Genomic DNA, 24441 nt, shown 5'->3' with positions numbered 1-24441 from the left:
TATGAAAAATTGGTAGAGATAAGGCAGAACGTAAAAACTTGGAAGACGAGGATAGGGAAGATATATTGTGCCTGTAGCCGTACCTAGAGGAGCTGATCCTGTCTTACTTTTGGAATTATTCTATAATCTGCCTTAGTCTATATAGGTGACTTTGTGTAGTTTCTTGACAGAGTAAGGAAAAGCCCAGTGATTGTGACTCTTCAGCCCACCTCCTGCTGCACAGGGGATTCCCACAGAGATAATCTATATCCTGTGAAACATATTGCTTACACTATTAAAAGTCTCTGCAACCAGACAAGAATGAACTGGATTTCCCCCCGCCGCGGACACATTGTTCCTTTGGAAGGGGAAATGTAAATTTCTATTTCTGTACTGTCCTGTTTCAAGGCTTCTGCAGTGTTTTAGGGGCCAGGATCTTTGCAGAAGCATAGAAGAGGTGATCGCAAGGCTTAGGATGACTCTGTAGCTGACTGCACCAGCAGGCTAGTGCTTGGTCAGGTTCCCCCAGGTGCCTCAGGGTACCCTACTTGCCTGGCTATATGCACACCCCCTCATGCACTGCGTGCATATATGTGGCTGAGCTCCTGTGCTGATAAAGGGGAGGAGGTTTTGGAGCATCAGCTTTACTTTAGCAGAAAAACAAAGCCAGTCCTGATCATCTGTGTCAAATACACCAGATGACAGAAAGGGAGAGTTCAAGAGGATTTAAATACACGAAGAACAATTCACGTACACTAGGTGTTGCACTAAACGCACTAAATATGCTCCAATGCTCTAAGTGATGTGCTGCAATTAAAGATAAAAAAAAAGGAAAGGGGGAAACACAGATCCACTCCTTGCCCTCTCTGAAGCCTGAAATCTGTCATGTCTAGCAGTATTAATGGCTTGCACACAATTTGCTGAAGTAATGGGCTATGGCATGTGGTAGTTTGCTTCTTGGGTTGGCATGCAGGTCTGATAGTGCCCTTTTAGAAAATTGTCTGAAGCTGTCCTAGTTTTGTAGGTGCAAGGGGCGAAAACGGCTTGGCAGAGGCAGTCTGACTTGAACTGCAGCTGTAAACGAGCCTGTGACAGCTCTACAATTTCTGCAAATGGTTTGTAATTGATTGCTGTCTTTCTGTTGGAAGGTGCCTATTACTGTCAGAGCTTTTTATCTGAGCTTTTTGACTTCTCCAATAGATGTGGAATTAAAAACACCCAGACCTTACAGTAAATGTAGGTAATATGTATATAGTAGGTGCTTTTGTGATTTGAGTACAAAAGGAATTAAAGTGATTTCTGTCTTTATAGCTGTGATTTGAGACTGCTTGCCAGATGAACAACAGCTATTGCTAATAAAAGCTACTTTGAGGAAATTGTGCAGCCTCCAAAAGCACAGCATCTGGATTTGGGTTTATTTTTTCTTTTCTCTTTTGCCTTCTGTTTCCTGCACGTGCTAACTTGACCCACGCCTGTGGGAGAGCAGGAGTGCAGACACCTCAGCACTAGGCAATGCTGCAGAAGTATGGGGGAGAGATCTGTAGACTCTGCTCTGTAGAGGAGACGTTGGTGACGCTAAGAGGTTCTGAGCACAGCCTGGAACAGGCAGCTTGGGATATTTCAGGGGGGAGACAGCTAGAGATGCTCACTTCCCAGTTGACAGAAGCTGTAGATACAATTACTTGGCTCTGAGGGAGCAGACTCCTTAGAAGCTGGGTTGAATTTTGTTCCATAACATGTAAGTAAATAACGGAAGTCTTAAAGCTTTGGATTTAATGGTTGCATGTCTGATTTCTAGATTTTGTGTTTCTCATTTGGAGCATTTTTGTTTGTTTTTCATTATTATCTTTTTCATCTCATACCACCCTAAGCTTAAGCATCATAACTGAAAGTATAGTGAGGCATTTCAGAAGTTCCTTGTAATCTCACAAGAACAAGTCTTTTGTTGCATGTGTAGTACATTCAAACATGGGTTCATTCAGTCATTCATTTTTTGTAGCCCAAGAAATGAATCAATTTAGAATAGTTGTATGTTTGTGTTTCATGTGAGAACTAACAAATTAATTAGAAGGGCAATAGAGGATTGTTTCATTCCAGAAAAGGAAGCCATTCCTTAAGTTATAAAATAATAATAAAACCACATGGACATCAAGAGCCATCCATTCAAGATACTCATTAGTTTTGTCAGCTCTGTAGTTCTGGGATGCCAATTTATACCTTTAATACCTTTAACTCCTTTAACTTTATTCTATTTTATTTAACAAGGTTAGATGTTATACTTGTAACACATTCTGCTGCAGTGCATTTTCAAACTGTGTTAAAATACTGTTTGCTGTGGCATATCGTCCTTACAATTGTTGGTTCTGGAGTATGTAGGCGTGCTGTTGACAGAAGAATAGAGGACCTCAGAAAATGTGGGAATTGAGTATGCCTGTCAGTGCGATTAGTTTTAGTTGTGTTTATTCATTTTGAGAACTAATTATCTGTGTTTCTGGTGCTCAGTTAAATCCTGGTATGTTGACAGTTGCCAAGAATCAAGTTCTCTGTACATCCAAGTAGCATGAAGCTGAATAAATAAAAAATGCAACTTCTCCTTTAGCTACTCATGATTCTAATCGCAAACTGTATTGGTAAGAAATACTTTCTCTAACCCACAGTTTCTTTAAAGATGAAGTTTAGTAGTTTGTTACTAATTTATCTTTAATTTTTATTTTCAATATATTAAAAAATATTATTTTATGAAAGACAAACATAGTTAAAAGGTGAAATTTTACCATTTAAGTAGCTCTTATTCTATGGTCTCTTGTAAGAGTGCTGCAATCTGACTTGCAGTTGCTCTGAATCTTTTGAGCATCATTGGAGTTAAGTATTTCCAAAATCATATTAAATTTGAACAGACAGAAAGAAAGAACTTCATATAAATGCATGTGTGAGGCAGAAGATATTTTACATATCTTAAGAAAGAGCCTTAGAATAAAGTCTGTGCAAATATTTCACATAACTTCATTATATTCTCAGCTGTATCTTAGAGTTCTTTATGAAACCTAAGAAACCCAGTAAAAATAGCTAATGTGATGCTTTGTACTCATGGTAAAAATAGTAAATGAATGCAGAATGGTTTTGTGCTGGCATCTTCAAAAATTAACATTGCAGATGCAGAAACGGAAGCTACTCACTGATGAGACATTCTGGATGTTAATAAGAATTTGCTCTCTAAAGAATGTCCAACTGGTTTGATTTTGTAATGTTTTTGAAGTAGTGCTGTATTTGTTTAGAACAATGAAGCAAAATAGATTCTGGCAATAAGTTGGGCATAGAGACTTACAGAAATTGCCTTTGCTTTACTGTTAACTCTTAAAATAGTCAGTCTACTCTCAGAATGGGTTATTGATCATTCATTAGTATGCCTATATATGGCCAAGTCTATTCCAGCACCTCTTAATAAAAAATAAGTAACAAATACTGCACACTGTGCAGGGAGAAAACTTTTTTTCTTGGGAATACCATTCTTAATGAGATGAACAGAAAGTATGATGAAAAATTTCTGAACACCTTTCCTTAGCATGGACTGCTTTAGATTAGCTCAGCTCACTGCTTCTCCACTCCTGTGTTCGCTTTCAGTCTATCTGGTGAGGGAGTGAAGGATTCGTGACAAGTCTGGTCAGCAGACCGAATGGCATCTTTGGCAAATGAAAATCTTCATCTCCTGCAGGATGGAACATTTTCATCGAATACTTCCAGCTTTTTGTAGGGATGAGGTGCAGATCAGTATTATGGCCCTACTTGAAATGTCTGTATTTATAGATGTAAGGGAAAAAAATAAAGTAGGAAAAACCTATGTACTTGGGCATTTCAGAAGTCTGCTTTTGGATGCTCAAGTTTCCTACGCAATGTCAAATCATCCTTCCAGTGCTGTTGAAGTTTGCATATTTTGTTTATTGTGATACCAGTTGTGGACAGTCCTCCATTTGCAAGACAGGAGTTTTTGCAAGTGAGTGAGAAGCAGATGTTTCCATGAACTCTGTGCGTCTGGGACCATGTTGAGGAATCTGGTTTTTGGTCTTCCTGCATGCAGTCCCACTTCCTGTGCTCAAGGAGCCAATGTGCAAATGTGCCTAAATTGGATAACTGTCAAGGTTTTTCTCCAACCCTTCCAGTCTAAAGTGTATGTGCCATTGAGCTGCTGATTTACATGTCAGATGCTGCCCAAGTAGTGTGAATGCTGAGGCTGAGGCTGGGTCAGAAAGCAAGCCCATCTTCCCACTTATGCATCATCCAAATACCACCACAAGTTTCCCAAGATAGTGCTTTCAACAGATGAAAAACATGTGTCATGATTTCAAAAAGGAAATCCTTGTGTTACCTATTAGCTGACTTCATATGGCTATTTCTGTAATGAAAATCAACAAGTATTGTAAAGAGTTCGCCACATTTTTGGTTTTGGCCTCTTGTATATACAGCATACTCATGTACCCAAGGGACAGCTTTCATAAATTGAAGAAATTAGTATTTTGTCTTCAAACTGTCTCCAACTGATTTTGAAACCTCTTCATTAGAAGTAATGCTGAAGCCATCAAGTTACCATTCAGACAGAGTAAGGGTAAAAATACTCATATATAATATGCATTCAGGTCTAGGTTTAAACCTGAATTAAAGAATGTCTGTCCTGTTGCTGGTGGCTGAATTCTCAATTGTTAAACTAAAAAATGTGGTTTGATTTTTGGGGAGAGGAACTATGGCAGTTGCTATGGAATAGTAGAGGTAAAAGCAGTTAGTAATCATTATTCATGTAGTCCAATCCCAGCAGAAAATTAACACAATTGTTCAATGTTTATGGTTTATTTGAATGGTATTTTATTTTCCAGAAGAAAGCAAGTGAATGCTAGGAATGATGTATTCTTCTGACTTGTTACCTAGAAAACATTGTACAAGCATGTGATCTGTAGCAAATGTGCTGTAGGATAGTTCAGTACACCATTATTCAAAACATACCCAATGACCTTCTTTTGGCACTCTCGGTAAATGCTAGATATGTGGTCATGGTAGTTAAATTACTTATTTTGATGTGGTGACGACACTCACTTCCAGAGATGAGATAAGGATCATCAGTCTGGGTGTGTGTATTTAAGAATTAGACGATTGTCTTTCAGTGGGTAAATGTCGAGAGAGGTGGGTTTTTTTCCCATCGAAGTCCAACAGTTTCCTAGTAAAACTTTTCAGTGAGAAAGTTAAATATTTACCAAAATATACTGAATCAGAAAGAAGATTTGTAATGATATGGTGCATAAAACATAAAAACTGACAAGTACAAATTGTATTTTGATTACATTTAGGATGGTGTGGCAGTGTATGTATGTATGTCAACATGTGTCTGGTAGGTTTCAGAGCCATATTTCTCTCCATTTGGTATAAGTGGCATGCTTTCTTGCTCATCAGTTAGTCACCTTTATACCCAAAACATCGCAAAAGAAATGTTAACATTGAAATAAAATTAGGGGAAATCTAAAACAAGCCAACCAAGAACAAAAATGCCGCCCCCACTCCCCCCAGACAAACAAAAAACCCCAAACAAACCAAAATAAAAATGAGTGTGGATTAATTTTAAGCAAAGACTGTAAAATGTCAAGTAAACATCAATTGTTGAGTTACATTGAAAGAAAGCCAAGCAGAAATGACCAGAAGCTCAACAGAGGTCCCTCTGTGAAAAGTAAAATAAGAGGAAGAAAAAACTACTGGGATGCCCATAAGGCACCAAACCTATTTCTTGCATGGAGGCAATCTTGGTTAAATGATGTTCATGGTGATAGCTGCTCATTAGCTCTATTTTGCAGTTTGCACTTGCACAGCATGTCATTAATTGCAGAGCTGCCTGCCTGAAGGTTTACTCAGCATCCATAGGACATTAAGGATCTTTATTTTAATTGTGAGAACTTCGTTTTAGCAGCTGATGAGATCCAGAAGCTTGGGGAGTAGTCTGCAATTAACATCCTTTTTTTTTTCTGTTCTTTGTAGGAAGGGGTTTAACAACGTAGTACTCCCAAAGTCATGTATACTTCTCTGCAATACAAGTGTCATTTCCTTCCAGATGTGAGATGCATTTAGGGAGTGTAAGAGGTAACATGGGAACGTAGCATGTTCCTCAGCAGTGGTTTTCCTTGATTCCATTGTGCCTGGAGGAGACAGTTCTGCATCAAAAGCTAAGGAGAAGCCTACGGGGAGCTCTGCTAATTATTGTGCTTCCCTTGCAGACAGCCCAGCCTATAGTGAGCCCAACCAGAGTTGCTGGCTCCATAAGTGTGGAGCCATGGCTGGGCCCCTGCTGTCACCATGTGCCTTTTGAGGAGCCTATCAGTGATATGAATGAAATTGCAACCTGTTAGAAGTCTGTAAGAATTTTTCTAATTAATTTAGGTTTCAGTGTTTTATTCCATCCCTCAAAAAAGACACCAAAATTGATGGACTGCAGGTTACAGAATGCTTGCCATTAACCCCAGACCTGGATTTCACTTTGTTGTTTTGAACCTGTAGTTATTTAAATGCATCAGACCCACAGTATAGATTGTCCCAAATTCAAATACAGCAGTTGACTGGCTAGCATAGTAAGGAGCCCTGAAACCATAAAGCTCAAAGCATGAAAGGTGCTTTATTTAGAGTGAAGTCTGTAACCAGATGTTAGCTCAAGATAGGGTCAAGGATGGAGACCTGTGTGCATAGTTACTGGTAGGGAGGCACAAGAATTGCAAGAAAGAAGAGCAAAGGGAAACTGTAGTTCTTGTATGCAGACGCGTGAACTTGTGTTGCTCTGTTTTGTGGTATTACACTGAGTCACTAGCATTTGGGAGTGGTATTTGTTGTCTTTCCTCTGGCTGAAGGAAATGTCCTTTCAAAAATACTATGGCAGTTGTCAGTGCAAAATGTGCAGAAGTTTTTGATCAGGAGAAGAAATTGTGATGTATGGATGCTTGCAAATGAAAGAAGCCAGTGGGAGAATCTCTTACAATGCAGCTTTTCTTTGTAGTCTTCTGGGAAAAATCCACAAGGCTTGTCTGCAGGTGGAAAGAGAAGCATATGACTGCAGGCCTGGTTCATTGCGACAGGATACAGTTAGCAGTGTCTCTGGAGATGCTTGTGACTTCACCGATGAGGGGAGGAAGTCGCCTGGGAGTCCACCACCCTGGGCCTCCAAAGGCAATCCTTGTCACCTGCAGTGCAGGATATGATGGCAGCATTTCACTTTGCAATGAAAGGCAGTTATCTAATCACACTTCTGACAGACCCAGGGAACTGGGTAACCTCTTTGCCCACTGTAGATTATTTGGTGGGGTTGTTTTAAGACTGTGACAATATCCAGTTACCGTGCTGACTATAATGTATGTTTTCCCCTAGTGATGCAGAACATTGGAGCACAATTTTAGTGCATGTCAAGTTATGTCATGTGCCCAGCAGTTACCCATAAGACACAATGTCTCTTAAAGTTTCACAAAGTTCCAATACAGAATTTCAGACAAATACCACGTCCTGGGTGCTATTACATACTTCAGTGAGGCTTTGATCCGTATTTTGTGCTGTCAGGAATATGTAAGATGACAGGTAGACCGGCAATAATAAAATCTGCTACCTGCAGCTGATTCTGCAAAAATCAGAGATAAGAAGAGGTCAGTTGAGTCAGATGCACAGGGAAGTTCCACCAGATTTTCATGTTTAGTTACCTGTTGTCCATAGCACTATGTGCCTGTCTGTACATAATAATTTATGTAGACCTTTACTCACACGGTGATTATTTCCTTCTGAGGCAGCAAAATCCTTCTGTAGTGCCTAAATGAAACCCCAACAAAACTAGGGGAGAGTGATGTGGAGTTTGGAGGGTCTGTATTTGTATTTTACAGGGGATTATTTGGTCTTCTAGCATCTGAAACACAATATACCTGCTACTAACAAGAAGAGATTAAGTGTTGCCCTCTCTGACTCCAAAAAAGTCACAGTGCAAAAATATATTGTGAAAGATGAATGCAAAGATAATGGCTCAGTGGTTGCCATAGTTTCTAATTCAGCACTTGAGGAAAGTTTTTACATTCAGCCCAAAACCCTTTGGGTGAGAATGTTACAAACAGTATTTATGATGCTTGGAATAAAAAATTAAACAGTAATTAATTTTAAATATTTGGAATGTTAACTATTTTTTCAGCACTGGAATTAAAGTAGATGTCTTTACTGTGGCAAATTATGCATTGAAAATACATCTTGAAGGCATTTAAAAGCCGTGTTATTACTATAATAAGTGCAGTAGGAAAATATTCAGAAAAATCATCCCCCCACATTTGAAAAAAATAAAAAGCAGAGTCCCTGTACCAGAATCAGTGTAGTAATTTGGAGACCAGCTGAATTAAACCTGAGCTTATAACACTTAGAGACCACTAATGTCACAGGGCTTCTCTTAATCTGAGATACATATATACATATTGTATGTTTATGTAGATGTGTGTATACATATGTATACCTATATACACACACATACAAATATCTAAAAAATACAAAATGTATATACAAATTATGCTTCTGCTTCACTGGTGGTCCAGACTGAACTTACAAAGTAGCCTGCAATTTCAGAATTGTCCCAGAGGCAAACTGCTGTTTTCTTTCATTCAAAGTATATACAGACCAAGCAAAACTAGCCTTTTACCTTCATGCATTAAGGGCAAAAGCAGAATGGGAAATGAACTCGATGACGGTACGTGCACCTAGACATATCAGGACAATAGAGGGAAGCCTGTATTACAAAGGATGTTACTGTTAACTAGCAAGCGTGGTGCCTCTAAAATGAGAAGACGAAAACCAGATGTCTGTAAAGGGAATGTGTGTTACTTAAAGCACACAGGAACAAACAAGAAGGCTATGTATTTTTTCCAGTCATCTTAAAAGTATTTCAAGGTGATTGATTATTTTACATGTAAATTTTACATAGGAGACATGTTCTTGAAAAGGGCTTGAGTGTGTGTTTGTGTGCTTCCAGAGGAGAAGAATGGCTAAAGAAAATGCTTTAATTAATTTGGCTTATTTTAGCTTCTTTTTAACTTTTTTGATTTATCCAAGTCCCTCAATACAAGCTGGAAGGATTACTAAAACATAGTTGGGTTTTATTCTAATGCATACATACTTTAAAAAAAAGCTGTTAATTGGTAACATCTTTTAGCTGGCATATGTCTAGCTAATAACACAGGTTTAATTAACAAATCTGGGAAGAATAACTCCTAATATGGAATTGAAAAGGCCTGTCAATGTTTTTCATCAAGATTGACGATATGGTTTGGACCTGAAATTTAGCAGCCTTTTTTTTTTTTTCTCCCAGGTCCCAGTGTATGAGCTGTGTTTTAAGACATAATCTGTTATGAGCTTGAAATTGCCACAACTCATGCTGATAGGAAACGAAGAAACAGTACTTTTCCAGACAGTATAGTTATATTCTTAGTAAATGTGGATCTGGTGACCTGACCTGTGTTATTTTTAAAATGCCATATGTGGTGCTGTAAACCTTTAATTTCCACAGAGTAGTGATTTTTTTTCTTTTTTTTTTTCTTCTCTTCAGAGTTGCTCTGTGTATCCCTAGGGTCTGTGAACTACTGCAAAGGCAACCACTAATGGTGGATAAGAAAAGCCTTGTACGTGCTACACAGTAGTCCATATAACTGGATTTTTAAACCAGGCTGTGTGACCACGGAAAAATGAAATGTTAGGGAGCAGGTAAAACTTCTCTCAATCCTTTGAGGCCATTTCCTCAGTTTTCTGTTACATAGTCTTCTCACGCATTGAATCGGTCTCCAAAAAGGAAGAAAGGGCAAAGTACATCAGCTAAGCAAGAGGTTCCTACTACATCATTATCAGCAGAGTGTTGTTTCAGGGCTCGCATCATTGTTCCTCTGATAAGCAGCTGCTCAGCAACTGAGCTCTGCAGTTTGGCAAATGCTGAGCTGTCAAGTTGTGCTAATGATTTGGAAAGAGATGGATGTAAGTTTAATTGCAGTAATTAAAGGAGAAGGCTGCACCATTCCCTTGCTTGTATGAAGGTGAATATCCTTGAAACCTCTGAAGCAGCACCCTCATAACTGAGGATATAGATACCCAGGCTGGATGTATCATTTGGGTTCTAGAAAAGGGTTTTCTGGAGAGCGATAGGCTGTCACAAGGGCAGTGTGGAATGAAGCCTTATAGCTCAGCTTCATTGCATACTATCAGCGCTGTGATAGAGGGAACATGGGAGTTTTATTATGCCACTGGTACTGTTGCCTTTTCAATGAATTGCTTGTCACTCTTAAGCTCAGTGGTGTCATGTCCTATTATATTTTGTTTAAAGTTACATTGGTTTTAGAATAATCTGTCTGTAGACCTGATTGGTTTTGTGTGAATATGTATCAGCATGCAGACTTTGCCTTTCAAGCCTGAATTTATTAGTGAGCACAATTTAGATTTCTTTTTACTGATGTAATTTTGACTAAAAACTTCAAAGAAAGAACAAGCACAACTATGTAAAGAAGACATCCAAAGAGCTGCCTATTTGTTTTTCATTTTATCATTGTAAGAGTATTTGTATGCCACACCTTTTAGCAGCACCCTTGAGACAGCCTCAGTACCATTGATAATTCATGCTGACCTTCAGGGCGGTCAACACCCTCTAGATATTTTTAGGTATTTGGCTAACTTTCTCAAAGCACCTGATGTTTTGTTTATGCAGTAAATTTAACAGGCAGGTACCTTTCTGGGGAGCTAAAACCCATCTTCTCTTGCCATGACTGCACTTTGTCCGGCATTCACTACATCAAGCTATTTATAAAAACACCATTCTCATCTGGCACATTTCCCTGCATTTGTAGGAATAAAGGGGAGGCATTGCAGGTCTGTTTGTGCTCTCTTGTATGCTGCTTAGCTCTGTTACACTGATATGTCATCAGTGTCTCTGATTTTCGTTAATCGGCACAAAAGAGAAACTTGAGCAGCTGAGCTCAGAGAGAAGAAGGTGTGTTTGTGGGGGATCACAACGTCTGTGGCTTCCTTCTGAGGGGCCTTTTCCTCTGGCAAAGTTTGTATTTGCAAGCCACAATGCCCGCCTTCAGGAGGAGTAAAGCCAGAGCTAAGAGTTTGGCACTGGCTCGCAAAACCCAGCAGCAGGCAGCAGCAGCGTACGGCTCCCTGCACAGGATGTTTTCAGTGGTGAGTTCTGCAGTGACATGGGTTAAGCGGTGGGGTGCTGCTTAATTAGGCTAAGGCAGATGATGGGGCTGCAGGAGCATTCCAGGCTGTCTGAGCTTTATAAGCACTGACTGTCCCAGCATTAATAATCAAATAATGGAGTCGGGTAAGGTGTAGTGGTGGGTGATTTTTTTACCAGTACTGTGCATGAGAAAAGGCTTGGGCTTTTTGCAGTTTGGGGGAGGGAAGGGTGGGTTGGTTGCCTGCACTGTTTGCTGCTGGGCTCAAGCAAATAGTTATTTCTCACTTCTGTCAGAGGAAGAACTAAGTCATGATCCAGATTTTGACGAGAAGTGGGATGGTTGTAAAAAGATTCTTCAGGGAAATGTGGAAAGAACTGCAGCAAGAATGTTGTAACTATTTTTCTGGATTTTCACAAATAATGTAGGATTGTGGAAACGGGTAAAAAAGAAAAAAGAGCTACACTCAAGGTACTGCTGTGGGAATATAAGAAGGCTGTAAATATGTTACCCAGGTGGTAGAAAAATACATTAAAAGTTGACAACATCAGGATAAGGACATGCGAAATGAAAGAATTGACAGTATTTTCACAAGATCAGGGTTCGGGAAAACTTGCATTGTGTGCTTTAATATTATCTGACAAGAGTCTCCTTTTTGTGACCTGGGCTGCCAAGGCTCCTCGCTTTTCATTTTACTGATGTTCTCAGCTTTACAATTTGTATGGGTCAGGATTTAGCATTCCACAATGGAAGTGACTTCTGTTTTGCCTTTGACTTTGTTATGCGCTGGGTCAGGTGACTTCAGAGACTGATTTTAGAGAAGCTGAGCACAGCATCTATGAATGTGGGAGCTGCTGGTCCTTGGGACCTAGTTGATGTAGGCTCCTGGGCCCAGATCCCTGCTGTGTGACTTGGTTTATAACAACCATTTCAGTCACGTACACAAATCCCCAGCAGTCCTTCCTTTACACTCAAGGAGAAGGATGGGCATCTCTCTGTGTATGGCAGGTGAGAGGGAAGATTTGCCACTCCACAACTCATGTTAATAGCTCAGGCACCATGTTAGGTGGGTTGCATCTTAGCTGTTTCACATAGAGTGCATTCAGGCCTTCTTTCAGACCTTGGTCTGTGCTGTCAGGAAAGAGCTGCTAGGTCATCAACCCCTCTTCTTTCTGCACTTGTGATTTCTAACTGAGGTTGGTGACACCTACTTGAGTTATGGAACAGGTTGACTTTGCTAAAGTCAGTCTCCCTGAAATTAGGAAATTCTGACTCAAAGACTAAGGTTGGTAGTTAATTCCTTCCCTGTTGTCTGGTCCAGTAGTGTTTGGTAGGGCAGCTTTTCATAATGCAGTGTAGAGGGCTTGTTTCTTCCTCCTTAAAGCATAGTCGTAACTGTGCCTGGCTTATTGCTACAAAGGATCTGAGTGGACACTTTAAAAAAATACCTTTTCTTTAGCAGTGTTTTACACGTTTTAATTAGAAGACATACAAGATACACAGCAAAACAAAACAGACCCCTAAGATTTCAGAAGTGTCAGTCAGGAACAGTTTCACATTCTTGGAAGTTGGGATAAAAAAGAGAAGTGCCAAAACGTAAGTTTTGAGGCTACTACTTTGTTTTAGCTTCTGTTGCCCGAAGCTGAGTGGCAGTTTTGCCCAGATACATATAGTGGAATCCCACAAGGCATTTTTCAGTAGAACTCTACTAACATTTTTAAGTCTTAGTAAACAGTTAAGGGGAGTGCACATACTGCATTGGTGCATAACCTAAGGCAGTGGTCTTTAAGGAAGCTAAGCCCTGCAGCTCTCTAGCAATTCACGTTGCTTGGTTACAAAGCACTTCCCAGTCTGAGGATGGCAGAGATGTCTGTAGAGTGATGGACCTACAAAAAGAAAAAAAAAAAAAAAGGGTCTGTTATGACTGCCTTTGTTCTGGAGAGAAGTATGTTCTAACACAAAGCAGAAGTGATGTACATCTCCAAAAGCTTTCTCTTTCCACAGTTTGAGGATGTTCAGAGGTCTCAGGCCAGCTGTTCAGTTCTCAAAATCCCATGTAATTGTATTTCTTGTGTTGAATGGTGCATTCAGTCTTCCTGGAAATGCATGCATGAAGCTGAGATGAACTGTTAGCTGTTTGGTTTCGGAGGGTACAACACTAATCTGTTTCTGCAGGATGTTTTCTGAGCACGCTTCCTCTTTGGATAAGGAATTCAAAAGACTGGTGATCACCCTGTAGATGTGGGCAATGTCCTGCGCAAGGCTACAGAAATCTGGAAACTCGTCAAAAGGCATGGCTTTAAGCCCCCCCTCCTCCCCCTCAAGGGGTCTTTCTTAAGCTGTAGAGTTTTCTAAGCCTACTCAAAATACTCTTTTTCATCACTTTTTCAAACAAACCCTGACTGAGTGATGGAGTGTATGAGGTGCATAAATGAGGGTGAAATAAACAGCAATGAGCAGAGACACCATAACGCTAATTGACCTTGTGCAGCATTTATGCTCAATCAGTATAATTCAATAGAAAGTCACAGGGTAGCCATGAAATTGTTCTACTAATGCTTAACCACTGCTGATTAATGTCTTCTGCTCTCTCACCAATTAATTTTATGGAGTTTTTAAATTCTGGTGGGAATAGCAAAGCCTCAAATTATGATATGCTTGTCTTCAAGAAGCAAAGAAAATCCGCAAGAAGTTCTTGTAAGAGTATCCTTTTGCTCAATTTAAAGGAATGATCTTTTAACATTTCGTATTAGGAGTATTCTTGAAAATGGGATGTGCTTCATCTCCATCTGACAATCTGAGCATCACTGTGATAGCTGACTGCTATGGGTGAAGCTGACAATTATGTGCACTGGAACTTTCCATTCTAAGGTTACTGTGAGCAATCCACATTCACAGGGAATACTCCCTGAAAAAGGACATGGGTGCAAGTACAAGTCCAAACATCCAGGGATGAAAAAAACTCCATTCTCAAGGCTGCTTCTACACATCTTTTTGTTCTCTTAGAGGCCAGGAGAGAGGCAGGAGGCTGCTTCCCTTAACTGCTAGGTCTGGAGAAGGATTTATACAGCTTTGTGGGAAATATGTGCAAATGGCCAATAAAACTGTACAGTGCTGCCTAACTTCATCCTCTCTAGAATGCAAGTATTGTTTTCTTCTATAAAACCTGCGTAAGCTCCAGTTGTCTTTCCCAACTCTTATCACTATTAGTCTAAATTTTTGCATTTTCAACCTTATCTGTTTCTGTTCAGTGCTAAAGGTAAGCTGAAGATGCTTGCAGTTTCCTGTGCGTGTTGCTGACAGTGGCGTACGTAAGCTCAAGTGATGGATTTTGGAGAAAGTTTTTAGTTTCCACTGTATGCTCTCTTCAGCTTTTTCTCTGCACCCAGTTAATTTGCAGCCTTCCTCATAGTCAGGCATCTGCACTTTTCTGTCAATTTAAATTGTTTCATTCTGGTAAGCTGCAAACTATAAAGGTTGTCATAAATAATTTCTTTTTGCCATTTACTAAGTAGAGACAGTCTTGTTGCAAATAAAAAGAAGCTATATTCTTGAGGAGTTTACCAGATGTACAAGAGAGTTACATCTGCCTGTGTTGGCTAATGCAGTGTCATTGTCAAAGCAAATTCAGGGTTATTTCAAGATTACGGTGAGTGTCTGTAGTATCAGCTTGGGACTCCTCTTGAGACTTCTTGGCTTAAGGACACTGGACTGCTTGAACTATGCTTTGGCATCCAGAATGCCCAGGTAGCTTTAGTAGCTTTGAAATCGCAGCTACAATCAGTAATGGGGCAGAGGCTGAGCCTCTTCTGCCTATACATTAAAGTTATAAAGGAGGTGTTCACAGGGGCTGTCACTAGAACCTTTCTAGAAAAAGATTTGTTTTAAACAGCAAAAATAATAGAGTGCAGGACATTCTTTAGTGCTGGAGGCAGAGAGTAGCATCCAGAGCAGTGTGGAAAAAAGTAGAGATCCCAGCCTGGGTGGTAAGGGTGTTTTGGGAAGAAATGTAAGCAAGAATAGCTTATATTAATCTCCACTTATTTGTTATTATGAAATTTCTTATGCTGAAATAGTATTTATGTTGAAGGCCATCATCTCTTTCAATATGCTTTCTCATCCAGTGCCTCTTGGTGGCAGATGCAGCTCTGGGCCCAAAATGGAAGGGGATAGAGAACATAACATGTTCTCCAATGTCTGCCTGCTCTATGTGCAAAGGTAGTTGGGGAAGAATAGAGGACTTCTAAGTCTTCCTTATAAAATTGCGCCTCATGATGATGTTTATGACTTGCTTTCAGTAGGCTGTCTCATATCCTTTAGTGTCCTTGACCGGGTATCCAGTAGCTGCCCACGCACATTTTGAGCTGTAGAGAGCAAAAAATCTGAGTAATTCTGATGCAAATACAAATCTTTCTGACATCAGAAACAAAGAAAACAAAGCTCAAGTACACTGGCATTCAGCTATTTAAAAGTTGCTTTAAAATACACATGCATTTCCTAAATTAAGATGTGATTTATTTGTAAAACACTAATTAATTTTAGTGTCAGAGTGTGTCTGTGATTTCTGAATACATTCCATCAGTGTGCAGCTGTAATTCCAACAAACATTCAGTTTACTTTGTGTTTTGTTGGGTCCTAATAAATGTTGTAAATACAAAATGTATCAAAATTTCGTAGTCCTGCAAGGACTCTGAAGATGGTGGCACATATTAGCGAGAAAAGGAATTTTTTTTTAGTCATGGCATTGTTAAAAACTGGGGACTGGAAACTACAGAGTAATATAGATTCCATGGCAAATATTTGATACTTTAGCATATATTCCCATTGTATGTGTGTGAGTGATGTACTTACGTTTTGTCACATGAAAGTTTGTGATTTAATATTGTTAGTGCATTTAGCCTCCACCTTACAGAAGGCTTTGTATAGCTCAGTTCAGTTTTAGAATAACTTTTACATTTGCCTATTTGATGGCCTAGTATGTTGGTGAATCTAGCTATACAGATAACCGGTGGTGTATCAGGAGACTCCCAAAGAATCACTTGAAAGAGCATGGGGAATGAATTAGTGCAGATTAAGACAGTTCTGAAATGCACTCATCCCAATTTCTTAAAAACAAGACTTCCACTTGAAATAAGGCAGCATTTGTGTAGTCCTCATTTGCATGCATTTGCTCAAGAAGATATATATAAGAATATAGAAGATATTAGGTGGCACAGAAAGACAGTACTGAAGAATTGTTTCATGTAGTACAAAGAGATGGACACCAACAGCTGTTATGGTAGAATTTGGTAATGGCAGGAATACTCTAGCTTTCAGGAAAACATCATGTAAGAAGGAGAACAGTGGAATAATTTTCAAGTTAAGCATTAACGATTCTTGCCTGCAAAAGTAGCTCTTGGATATTAGTGGTGGTGATCATGCAAGAGTGAGCTACACAGCCATGTCTTAATGTCAGAAAAATCTCTTTCTCTTCCATCTTTTCCTTATCAGATTAACTGTTGTTCCATCTCAAATTCCTACCTTGCTTGAAAATTTCCTGGTGTTTTTTTTTTTTTTTTTGGTTTGGGTTTTTTTTGTTTTTGTTTTTGTTTGTTTGGGGTTGGGGGGGGTGAGTTGGGTTTTTTTTTTAATCTTTGTCATTCTTCCAAAGAATCTCAAAGTTTTTTGTTTCTATTTGCCATTCTCGAAAGCAAAAAATCTTGATAGGTATTTATCTACTTGGAGAGAAGGTGTCTAAACATCTTTTGACAACCCAGGACATTGGAATCTGAACCTTCAGCTCCATGTCTCATTGTCTGAAAAAAACACCGCACAAGACAGGCAGTGGGTGACAAATAAAACAGTTGTTCTGGATGCTTAAAAGATCTTTATCTATTAATTCTTTCTATTTTATGAAGTCAATGTTGCAAAATAAGAGAGAATAAGAGAGATGGAAAACAGTGTGATGCGAATAAGAGAGATGGAAAACAGTGTGATGCTAGTGTCATAAGAAGCAAAGTGTGTGATATACCTTAGTGCTCTCTCATCTTTTGCATCCCATAAGCTTGTATCTGAAAATGGAAAATAATCTGTTCTGGAAAATCACTAGAAAATTTTCATTTCATTTTACTAGTGTGATCTGGATCTGCTGTATATTCAAGCTGTTTAGAGCTGTCAGGGCACATATTTGACAAAAATCCGTGGCATGCTCTGGCCTCTGAATTTGGAACATGTGCAAAATTTGAGGAATTTAAAAATAATTGTAGTACAGCTTGTAGTCTAAAACATTGGCGCTTGTCCCTTTCCTCTTGTTTAACAGAGTGCAGAACAGATCAGTGCTTTGTGCCGGAACTTCCAAGAAGTCCAAACAAGCAGTATGGAAGGACAGAAGGACAACCAGGACCCACCACCACGGCCACTAGCTCGCCACCTTTCTGATGCAGATAGGTTGAGGAAAGTCATCCAAGAACTTATGGACACTGAGAAATCTTATGTTAAGGTAAAAAGTAAAATAAAATGTGGCTACTTACAGCCTTGTTTTTGAGGCTGACCATGATTTATGGATGGTCTTAACATATTAATGCTTATCCTTTATATAACCAGCCCTCTACAAGGGTTATAATCTATAAAGTCTGCTTATCCTGTTGTTTTCAACAGCCTTGCTCCTGTAATAGAGGCTGTAGGATTTGATCTAGTACCTTTAGGTCTAGTGAACTTGTATTGGTATTGGAGAGTGGCAGTTTGTGGGGAGTAGATACCTGCAATATACTAACATAGGGGTTTTCCAGGGGATGTTTTCCTAATTTTCAAGATGAAAATAAATCTGGTAGAACAGAATATTCTCCTACAAAATGGAAAAAAGTTTAATTGTGGAAAATGATGCATAACTATTTTTTAATCAGCACAACTAAAAAGCACAAGTCCAGTTGGCTGGAGCATCACACATATGTTATTTCTCCCCTGATAAGTCCATGATTTGTTAGATGTATGTCTCTTCTTTCTGTAACCCCAAATTCATGCGACTGGATGCCAAAACCTGAAAGCATTGAATTCACTGACCTTCAGAAAGGAGGAATCATCTGCTTTACCGGAAGTCAAAGCACATGCTTACAGATAACAGTACTTACTGCAATATTGTATATGGAAAAAAAAGAGAAAACACTTCCAGGCTTTTATTGTTAGTACCTCCATCAGTGAACTAATGCAACCATATGCTGAAAAGCTTGAGGAAGCATTACAGAACATGAACCCCCACGTATGTCCAGCTGGTGTTTATTATAGGGGAATTGCTTGAAAATGACATGACCCTGGAGGTCACTGACATATGGGAAATTTTGCACCAGGCAAAATCCTGGCACATACTCATTGCACATACTCATTATGGCATTCTCAGAGAGATGCTCATCACTCCTCCATAAGAATTTCTGCTGTTTCCCTTCTCAGTGCCAGAGAGCCCTTTGCTGGGTCTCAGCCTTGCTGTCATGCTTTGGTATGGGATAATAAGTCTTCAGAAGTGACACCAATTCTTTGAAGAAGTGACTGAAAAAGCCCTTGATCACATCCTCCCTGAAAACATAACTGAATACTGTAATAACTAATAGGATTTTAAAATGTTAGGTGCCCTTCTGAATAGTACTGCTGAAGTTTAAATGAGTGGCTATCTATGTGGTTTATCTAACATACATGATTAAGACATTTGGTGCTGTCCATATACATGGACTCTTTAGAAAGCTATCTGTAACATTTCTCCTCATACTATTCTGAATATAATTCATTATAATCAAGCTGTAAAGCCTGAAGGATGAAACAAAAACATTACTCAAATCAATTTGTGTCCAATTTAGCAATCACTTTAGGGCTAATGACACGCAGTTATTTATTATAGAAAAGGAGCATCTCTAGTTTGCTCCCCAAAATTACCCCTATCCCACAGCTGTCACATAAAGAACAATTTCAAATATTTACATAAAAGTGAGCAAGTTCTCTCTTTTGCAGGATTTGAGCTGCCTCTTTGAGCTATACTTGGAGCCTCTTCAGAATGAAACCTTCCTTACCCAGGATGAGGTGAGGGAAAAACTCAAAGGTGTGCTTTTCATTCTTTTATGGGTTAAGAGTTTGCCCCTTGGGTTTTTTTGTTGCTGAGAGCATGACAGAAAAAGCAAACAACAAAGATTACAATAGGAATTACATCAGTCAGTGCCTTTCTGTCTTGTGCTTCAGTCACTTTAAAGGGTAATTGTTCTTCTGACTTAACTGCTGAGAAATCCTTGCTTTTTTTTGTAAGGATTTTTTAATAAAAAACCAGTTTGAAAAGCATTAATGAAGACGTTACTGGCCTTTACACCTCTTTGTGTGCACATCTCCTTATGGGACTGTATTTCTCAAGACCAATGTTAGGTGCATGATGTGCTGTCCCTCATATCCTGATGTTTTTCACAGATGGAGTCCTTGTTTGGCAGTCTGCCAGAAATGCTGAATTTCCAGAAAGTGTTTTTGGAGACCCTTGAAGAAGGAATATCTTCATCCTCAGATTTTAATACACTGGAAACACCATCCCAGTTCCGGGTAAATATTTTGTCATTTAATACTTTGTAGTATGCCTGCAAATGTTTGTGAAATCTGGCTTTAAGAACTCTAAGTTTCATATGGCTGCTTTTATGTTTAAAGCTTTACTTAGGATTACAGACATCTATTCAGCTGTGAAAGTGTATTTTGTCATGGTTTTATCTTCCTCTTTGCTATGGCAGAAGATGAAATGCGGAAGATGCAGAGTAGACTTTGAGTATGTTTTAAACTAGCAGCGCTTATGATGCAGAACTCCTTTGTAGAAAGGTTATGTTGCTGTGCTGAATTCCTCCCTGCCAGATGCGCCTCCCAGCTGTGCCCAGTTCACCCACTACTTACTGTCTGGGAGCTTTTACTGTTAAATGCTGTGTGAGTTCCTCGTGTGTGGCTCAGGACTGGGTGAGACTGTTGGCAGTCTCCCAGATGCTGCCTTTTGTGAAGCAAACATTGATTTAAAGAGGGAGATGGCTGCTCTCCTTCTCTCCCTCCTCCTCCCTCACTACTCCTCTTTCTTATCTTTGCTTTGCGAAGCAGTTTTCTAAAAACGTCTCCCTTGTGATTGAGTCCCTCCCACATCTTCCCAACCTCTCCTTCATCCAAGAACTTCAGAGATGCCCTGTGATTACCACCTCATGAAAGTAGGAAAACAGCTGGAGAGCAATCCTCTGTGTTTGTTTTACACTGTCTGCTCTGGCTTTGGCACTTATATACCTTGCTTCCTATTGCTCATGCTTTTTGCCAGCACAATATACCCGGTTATGTGTCTGTTAATTTTTGTTCCCATGCTGCCTGAAGGATACAGTAAGACAAAGTATCTGCAGTGATGTTACCTGTTTGGGCAGAAAGGAGAAAATTGCAGGCTTTGACTAAATAGGCTGAACTCTACACTCAGAAAAATACAGAAACGTCATGGAGTTACTACCAGTAGTGTATTAATGTAAAATATATATACATATAAAACTATAAGATATATATATATAGAAAGAGCAGATAATCACACCACTGAGCCTGTGTGCTATGTGCCTGAATATTTATTTAGGATTCTAGTAATGAGTTAATATTTTGATTGTGTTTTCAGAAATTGCTCTTTTCCCTCGGAGGCTCCTTTCTGTATTATGCTGACCACTTTAAATTGTACAGTGGCTTCTGTGCAAACCACATCAAAGTTCAGAAAGTTCTTGAGAGAGGTAATTTATTTTCTTCATTATTGTAATTAGCTTGCATGAACTTAAACTGCTGAGAACTACTGTAACATCTCACTGACTTGTAGACAATATTGGTGCAAAGTAAGGACATAAGATGTCTATCAATTGAAATAGCTAAGATCTGCAGCTCTGCAGAACTGAAGGGGTAAGATCCTCTTTGTAACATCCAGGCAGTAGCTTGAATAGCTACAGAAACATCTTCCACAAGTTTGTCCTGCTTGCAGATCCAACCCATGCTCCAAAAAGCAGCAACAAATGGTAGAAAAAGTTGCTGCTTCTGCCATCCACTGCAGTGTGGTGGAAAAATTACATTGAAGAATAATCTCACCTTGATATAATTGCTGTCTTAGCCCTTATATATGTTATTTAATGCAGGAAATTATTATGAAATGAACAGTGTAAACTACTTTGTAAACCATCTATTAAAAATGGTGAGGGTTTTCGTGCTGGTTACAAGTTGCAATTCTGTGTTTTCAAATGACTGTAGCTTCTACTGTGCTTTTGCCAAGAAGGGTTGGATCAGATGATCCTTGAGGTTCCATCCAACCTGGTATTCTGTGATCGTGACTTCCATGTTCAACTGACCAACTCTTTTATTTACTTCTAGCTAAAACAGATAGTGCCTTTAAGGCCTTTCTGGATGCGCGAAATCCCACAAAGCAACACTCTTCTACACTGGAGTCGTATCTCATAAAGCCTGTTCAGAGAGTGCTGAAATATCCTCTGCTTTTAAAAGAGCTGGTGTCTCTGACAGACAATGAGAGTGAAGAGCACTATCATTTGACAGGTAACTTCCTCTTTTCTTCTACAGGAATGAATATGAGTTAGTTTTCTTTCCAGCCCTTTCTAAAGAGGCAGGTAGCTGTTCTGGTAGATAGCACAGACTTATCAAAACCTAGAGGAAATTCCCTCTCTCTCCTTAAAAATAAGTAGTAACTTTCCCGTGCTTATAGCAAAAAGTCCTGCTAGGTATGTCCAAGTCCCTTTGAGAAGTAGATATGCCCAGGATTTGCCATGGCAAATAGGACTGGGGTCTTTCTCCTCACTTCCTGCACAGGAGCATGTCAGGTCAGTGTTGCTTTTCTTCCCACTTGGAAACACTGAGCAAAGCTCCATCTTGTGGTTATTAGCTCTTGAACTAGAAGAGTGCCGCAGAAGGATATCTTAATTGTCTGAGGTTTGGCTGTGTCTCTTGTGTGCACAGAGATCTGTGTCAAAGCTTTGCAGTCTTCCCGTGTAGAATGACATGTTTGTCTAACGTGTATTAGGATTGATTGGTTTTCTAGGCGCAGATACTTGGGACTTGACCCTGGCAAATTCCAGTTCAGGTCTGTCAGCACCTGGTAGATGAAAGTCGAGAGATCTATTTTATGGTTGATTGTCATTTTAACAAAATACATTCAGGCAAAATACATTGTCAGCAAAAAGCCACAAGGTTGTTACTGACTTTAAAGGGAGTTTCTAATACTGTTCCCTTGCCCTTACAACCAAGCTGGTGGTAACTTACTTGCAGGTCAGTTAAGAGCTGGCAGGACTAGAGAAATCTTGTCCAACTCCTTTCTAAATTAACACAGAAGTCTAATGAATTCTAGCATCATTCTTGCTTTGAAAACAAAAATTAAACAAAACCTGGCCACTAGCATTTATTTTATACATACAGTCTATAGGGAGCTTGTACAATCTAGCACTGTATTTCTTTGTCCATTTTGTGGTGAGCCAAATGGCCCTATATATACAAGACGCAAAACTTAAGTGTGGTTACTATCATGTTCTATAAGTATCTGCTATAAACATCTGAGGCTTGTCACTGGAATACTACTGAAATCTTTCCAGGCACTTATGACACCACATGAGCATTTTTCACTTACCCTGATCAGGAAGCATTTCTTCCACTGTTGCTATGAGAAAATACCATCCACCGAACCTTGGGGACATTGGGTCATTTTGCCTGCCTCAAGTGGAATTCAATAAAAAATGCCACGTTTAGAAAATACAATTGAATTACACAGTTGTCTATGAAATTTTTAAACCTTGTAGAAGCACTAAAGGCAATGGAAAAAGTAGCAAGTCACATCAATGAGATGCAGAAGATATATGAAGATTATGGCACTGTATTTGACCAACTGGTTGCAGATCAAAGTGGAACAGAGAAGGAGGTAAGAGAAGGAGCAGCACTTTTTATTCATCTCACTTGCCACTGGGTCTTTATCTCTCCCTGAAGTTGATTTTGTCAACTTATTTGTGCTGGGCTTCCTCCATTTTCCTTTAATATTTTAACTTCTGTTTCATATCTGCCTGTGGAGTTTCTTTTTGTCAGTAGGTTACGGTAAAATTTTCAGACAGCTGCCAGAGACGCCTTCTGGACTGACAAGAATTGCGAGCAGGAGTAGATACAGTTTTCAGTAGGAAAAATCTTCTCAAATGTTGCAGGGATTATCCATGCCCCAAGGAATTCAGGTTTTATGCTATAGAATTCTTAAGGGTTTTTTTTCACCCGTATAAATGAAAATGGCAATTCAAGGGATTTCACACTGAGGTCTGTTATTCTCATTCTCTACACTTCCAGTGCTGAGGCATCCATGGGTATTTGTCAGAGCAAAAACCATTAGTTAAACAGACTGTGTGCACGCATCTCCCAGAACTGGGGCAGCAAGGTCTCAACTTAGCCGTTTACATCAAACAATTATAAGCAGATGAAATTCATGAAGGTGGAGATCAAATATGAGAGATGTTGGCTCAGTTGTTTTATTTCCTCCTAGTAAAAGCACCAGATTGCTCCCATTGGCTGCTCGGTATTTCATCATTTATGGAGAAACACAACTTGACAGCCTGGGAGATTCTTCACAGTGTCATGTTGTCCCACAGAAGAAAGCAGCCCCAGAGTACAAGACCTCCATTAATTCTGCCATTGGCAGTGTCATTAATACTAATTACTCTATAGAAATTAAAGATACTTACAGCTAATAAATCAGCCAGTTCAGAACTGGCTATATGTAAATGACAGATCATCTGATGTACTTAATATTCTTCTAAGTTATTAATAGTAAGAACTTCTATCCAGGTTCCATAACTTAGGGGCTATTACTTTTTACAGCTGTTAACCTATTTTAAAAAGGGAATTAACTCATGCTTATCCTTCTTTAGTACAGATCTCTTTGCCTTTCTCTCTGTACATACATAATGAAAACATAGATCCTTAAAGTTATTGATATGTACTCATTAATGTTTCACTCACGTATTATCTACTGTTTTAATACAGGTAACAGAGCTTTCAATGGGAGAACTTCTGATGCATTCCACAGTTTCCTGGCTGAATCCTTTCCCATCGCTGGGCAAAGCAAGAAAAGATCTTGAACTTACAGTGTTTGGTAAGTATCTTCCTTAATGACTCTCCGCTCTTTCAAATCTAAAGATTACCACATTAAATCTTCCAACAAGGTGGAAGCCACCAGCTCCTTTCCCTGTAGCCGTGTGATATCTAGGGCAGACTTACATCTGAAAAAGTGCATAGT

General features: G+C 39.3%; 1 protein-coding gene across 3 annotated transcripts in view; it reads left to right on the top strand.

Moving 5' to 3' along the window:
- The window catches only part of TIAM2 (TIAM Rac1 associated GEF 2), a 137330-nt gene that overhangs the window by 106669 nt on the left and 6220 nt on the right, over nucleotides 1–24441 (top strand). The window contains exons 1-8 of one of the 3 annotated variants that reach the window (XM_061378591.1): nucleotides 7117–7267; nucleotides 17479–17658; nucleotides 19155–19223; nucleotides 19599–19724; nucleotides 20803–20911; nucleotides 21537–21716; nucleotides 22967–23085; nucleotides 24189–24297. In XM_061378591.1, the coding sequence (XP_061234575.1) occupies nucleotides 7196–7267; nucleotides 17479–17658; nucleotides 19155–19223; nucleotides 19599–19724; nucleotides 20803–20911; nucleotides 21537–21716; nucleotides 22967–23085; nucleotides 24189–24297 (964 nt within the window). In that variant the 5' untranslated portion in view covers nucleotides 7117–7195. Of the gene's footprint in view, nucleotides 1–7116; nucleotides 7268–12361; nucleotides 12777–17478; nucleotides 17659–19154; nucleotides 19224–19598; nucleotides 19725–20802; nucleotides 20912–21536; nucleotides 21717–22966; nucleotides 23086–24188; nucleotides 24298–24441 lie in introns of those variants that run through there. The other 2 variants (XM_061378592.1, XM_061378593.1) reach the window with 2 other exon arrangements.

The sequence above is a fragment of the Neopsephotus bourkii genome, unplaced genomic scaffold (genome assembly GCF_033783945.1).
Source record: "Neopsephotus bourkii isolate Nb327-2 ecotype Australia unplaced genomic scaffold, CSIRO-AGI_Nbou_v1 NB_1767, whole genome shotgun sequence".
In the NCBI taxonomy this organism is placed as follows: Eukaryota; Metazoa; Chordata; class Aves; order Psittaciformes; family Psittacidae; genus Neopsephotus; species Neopsephotus bourkii.
Note: the sequence above shows the minus strand (reverse complement) of the source record. Positions and strands in the feature narration are given on the sequence as shown.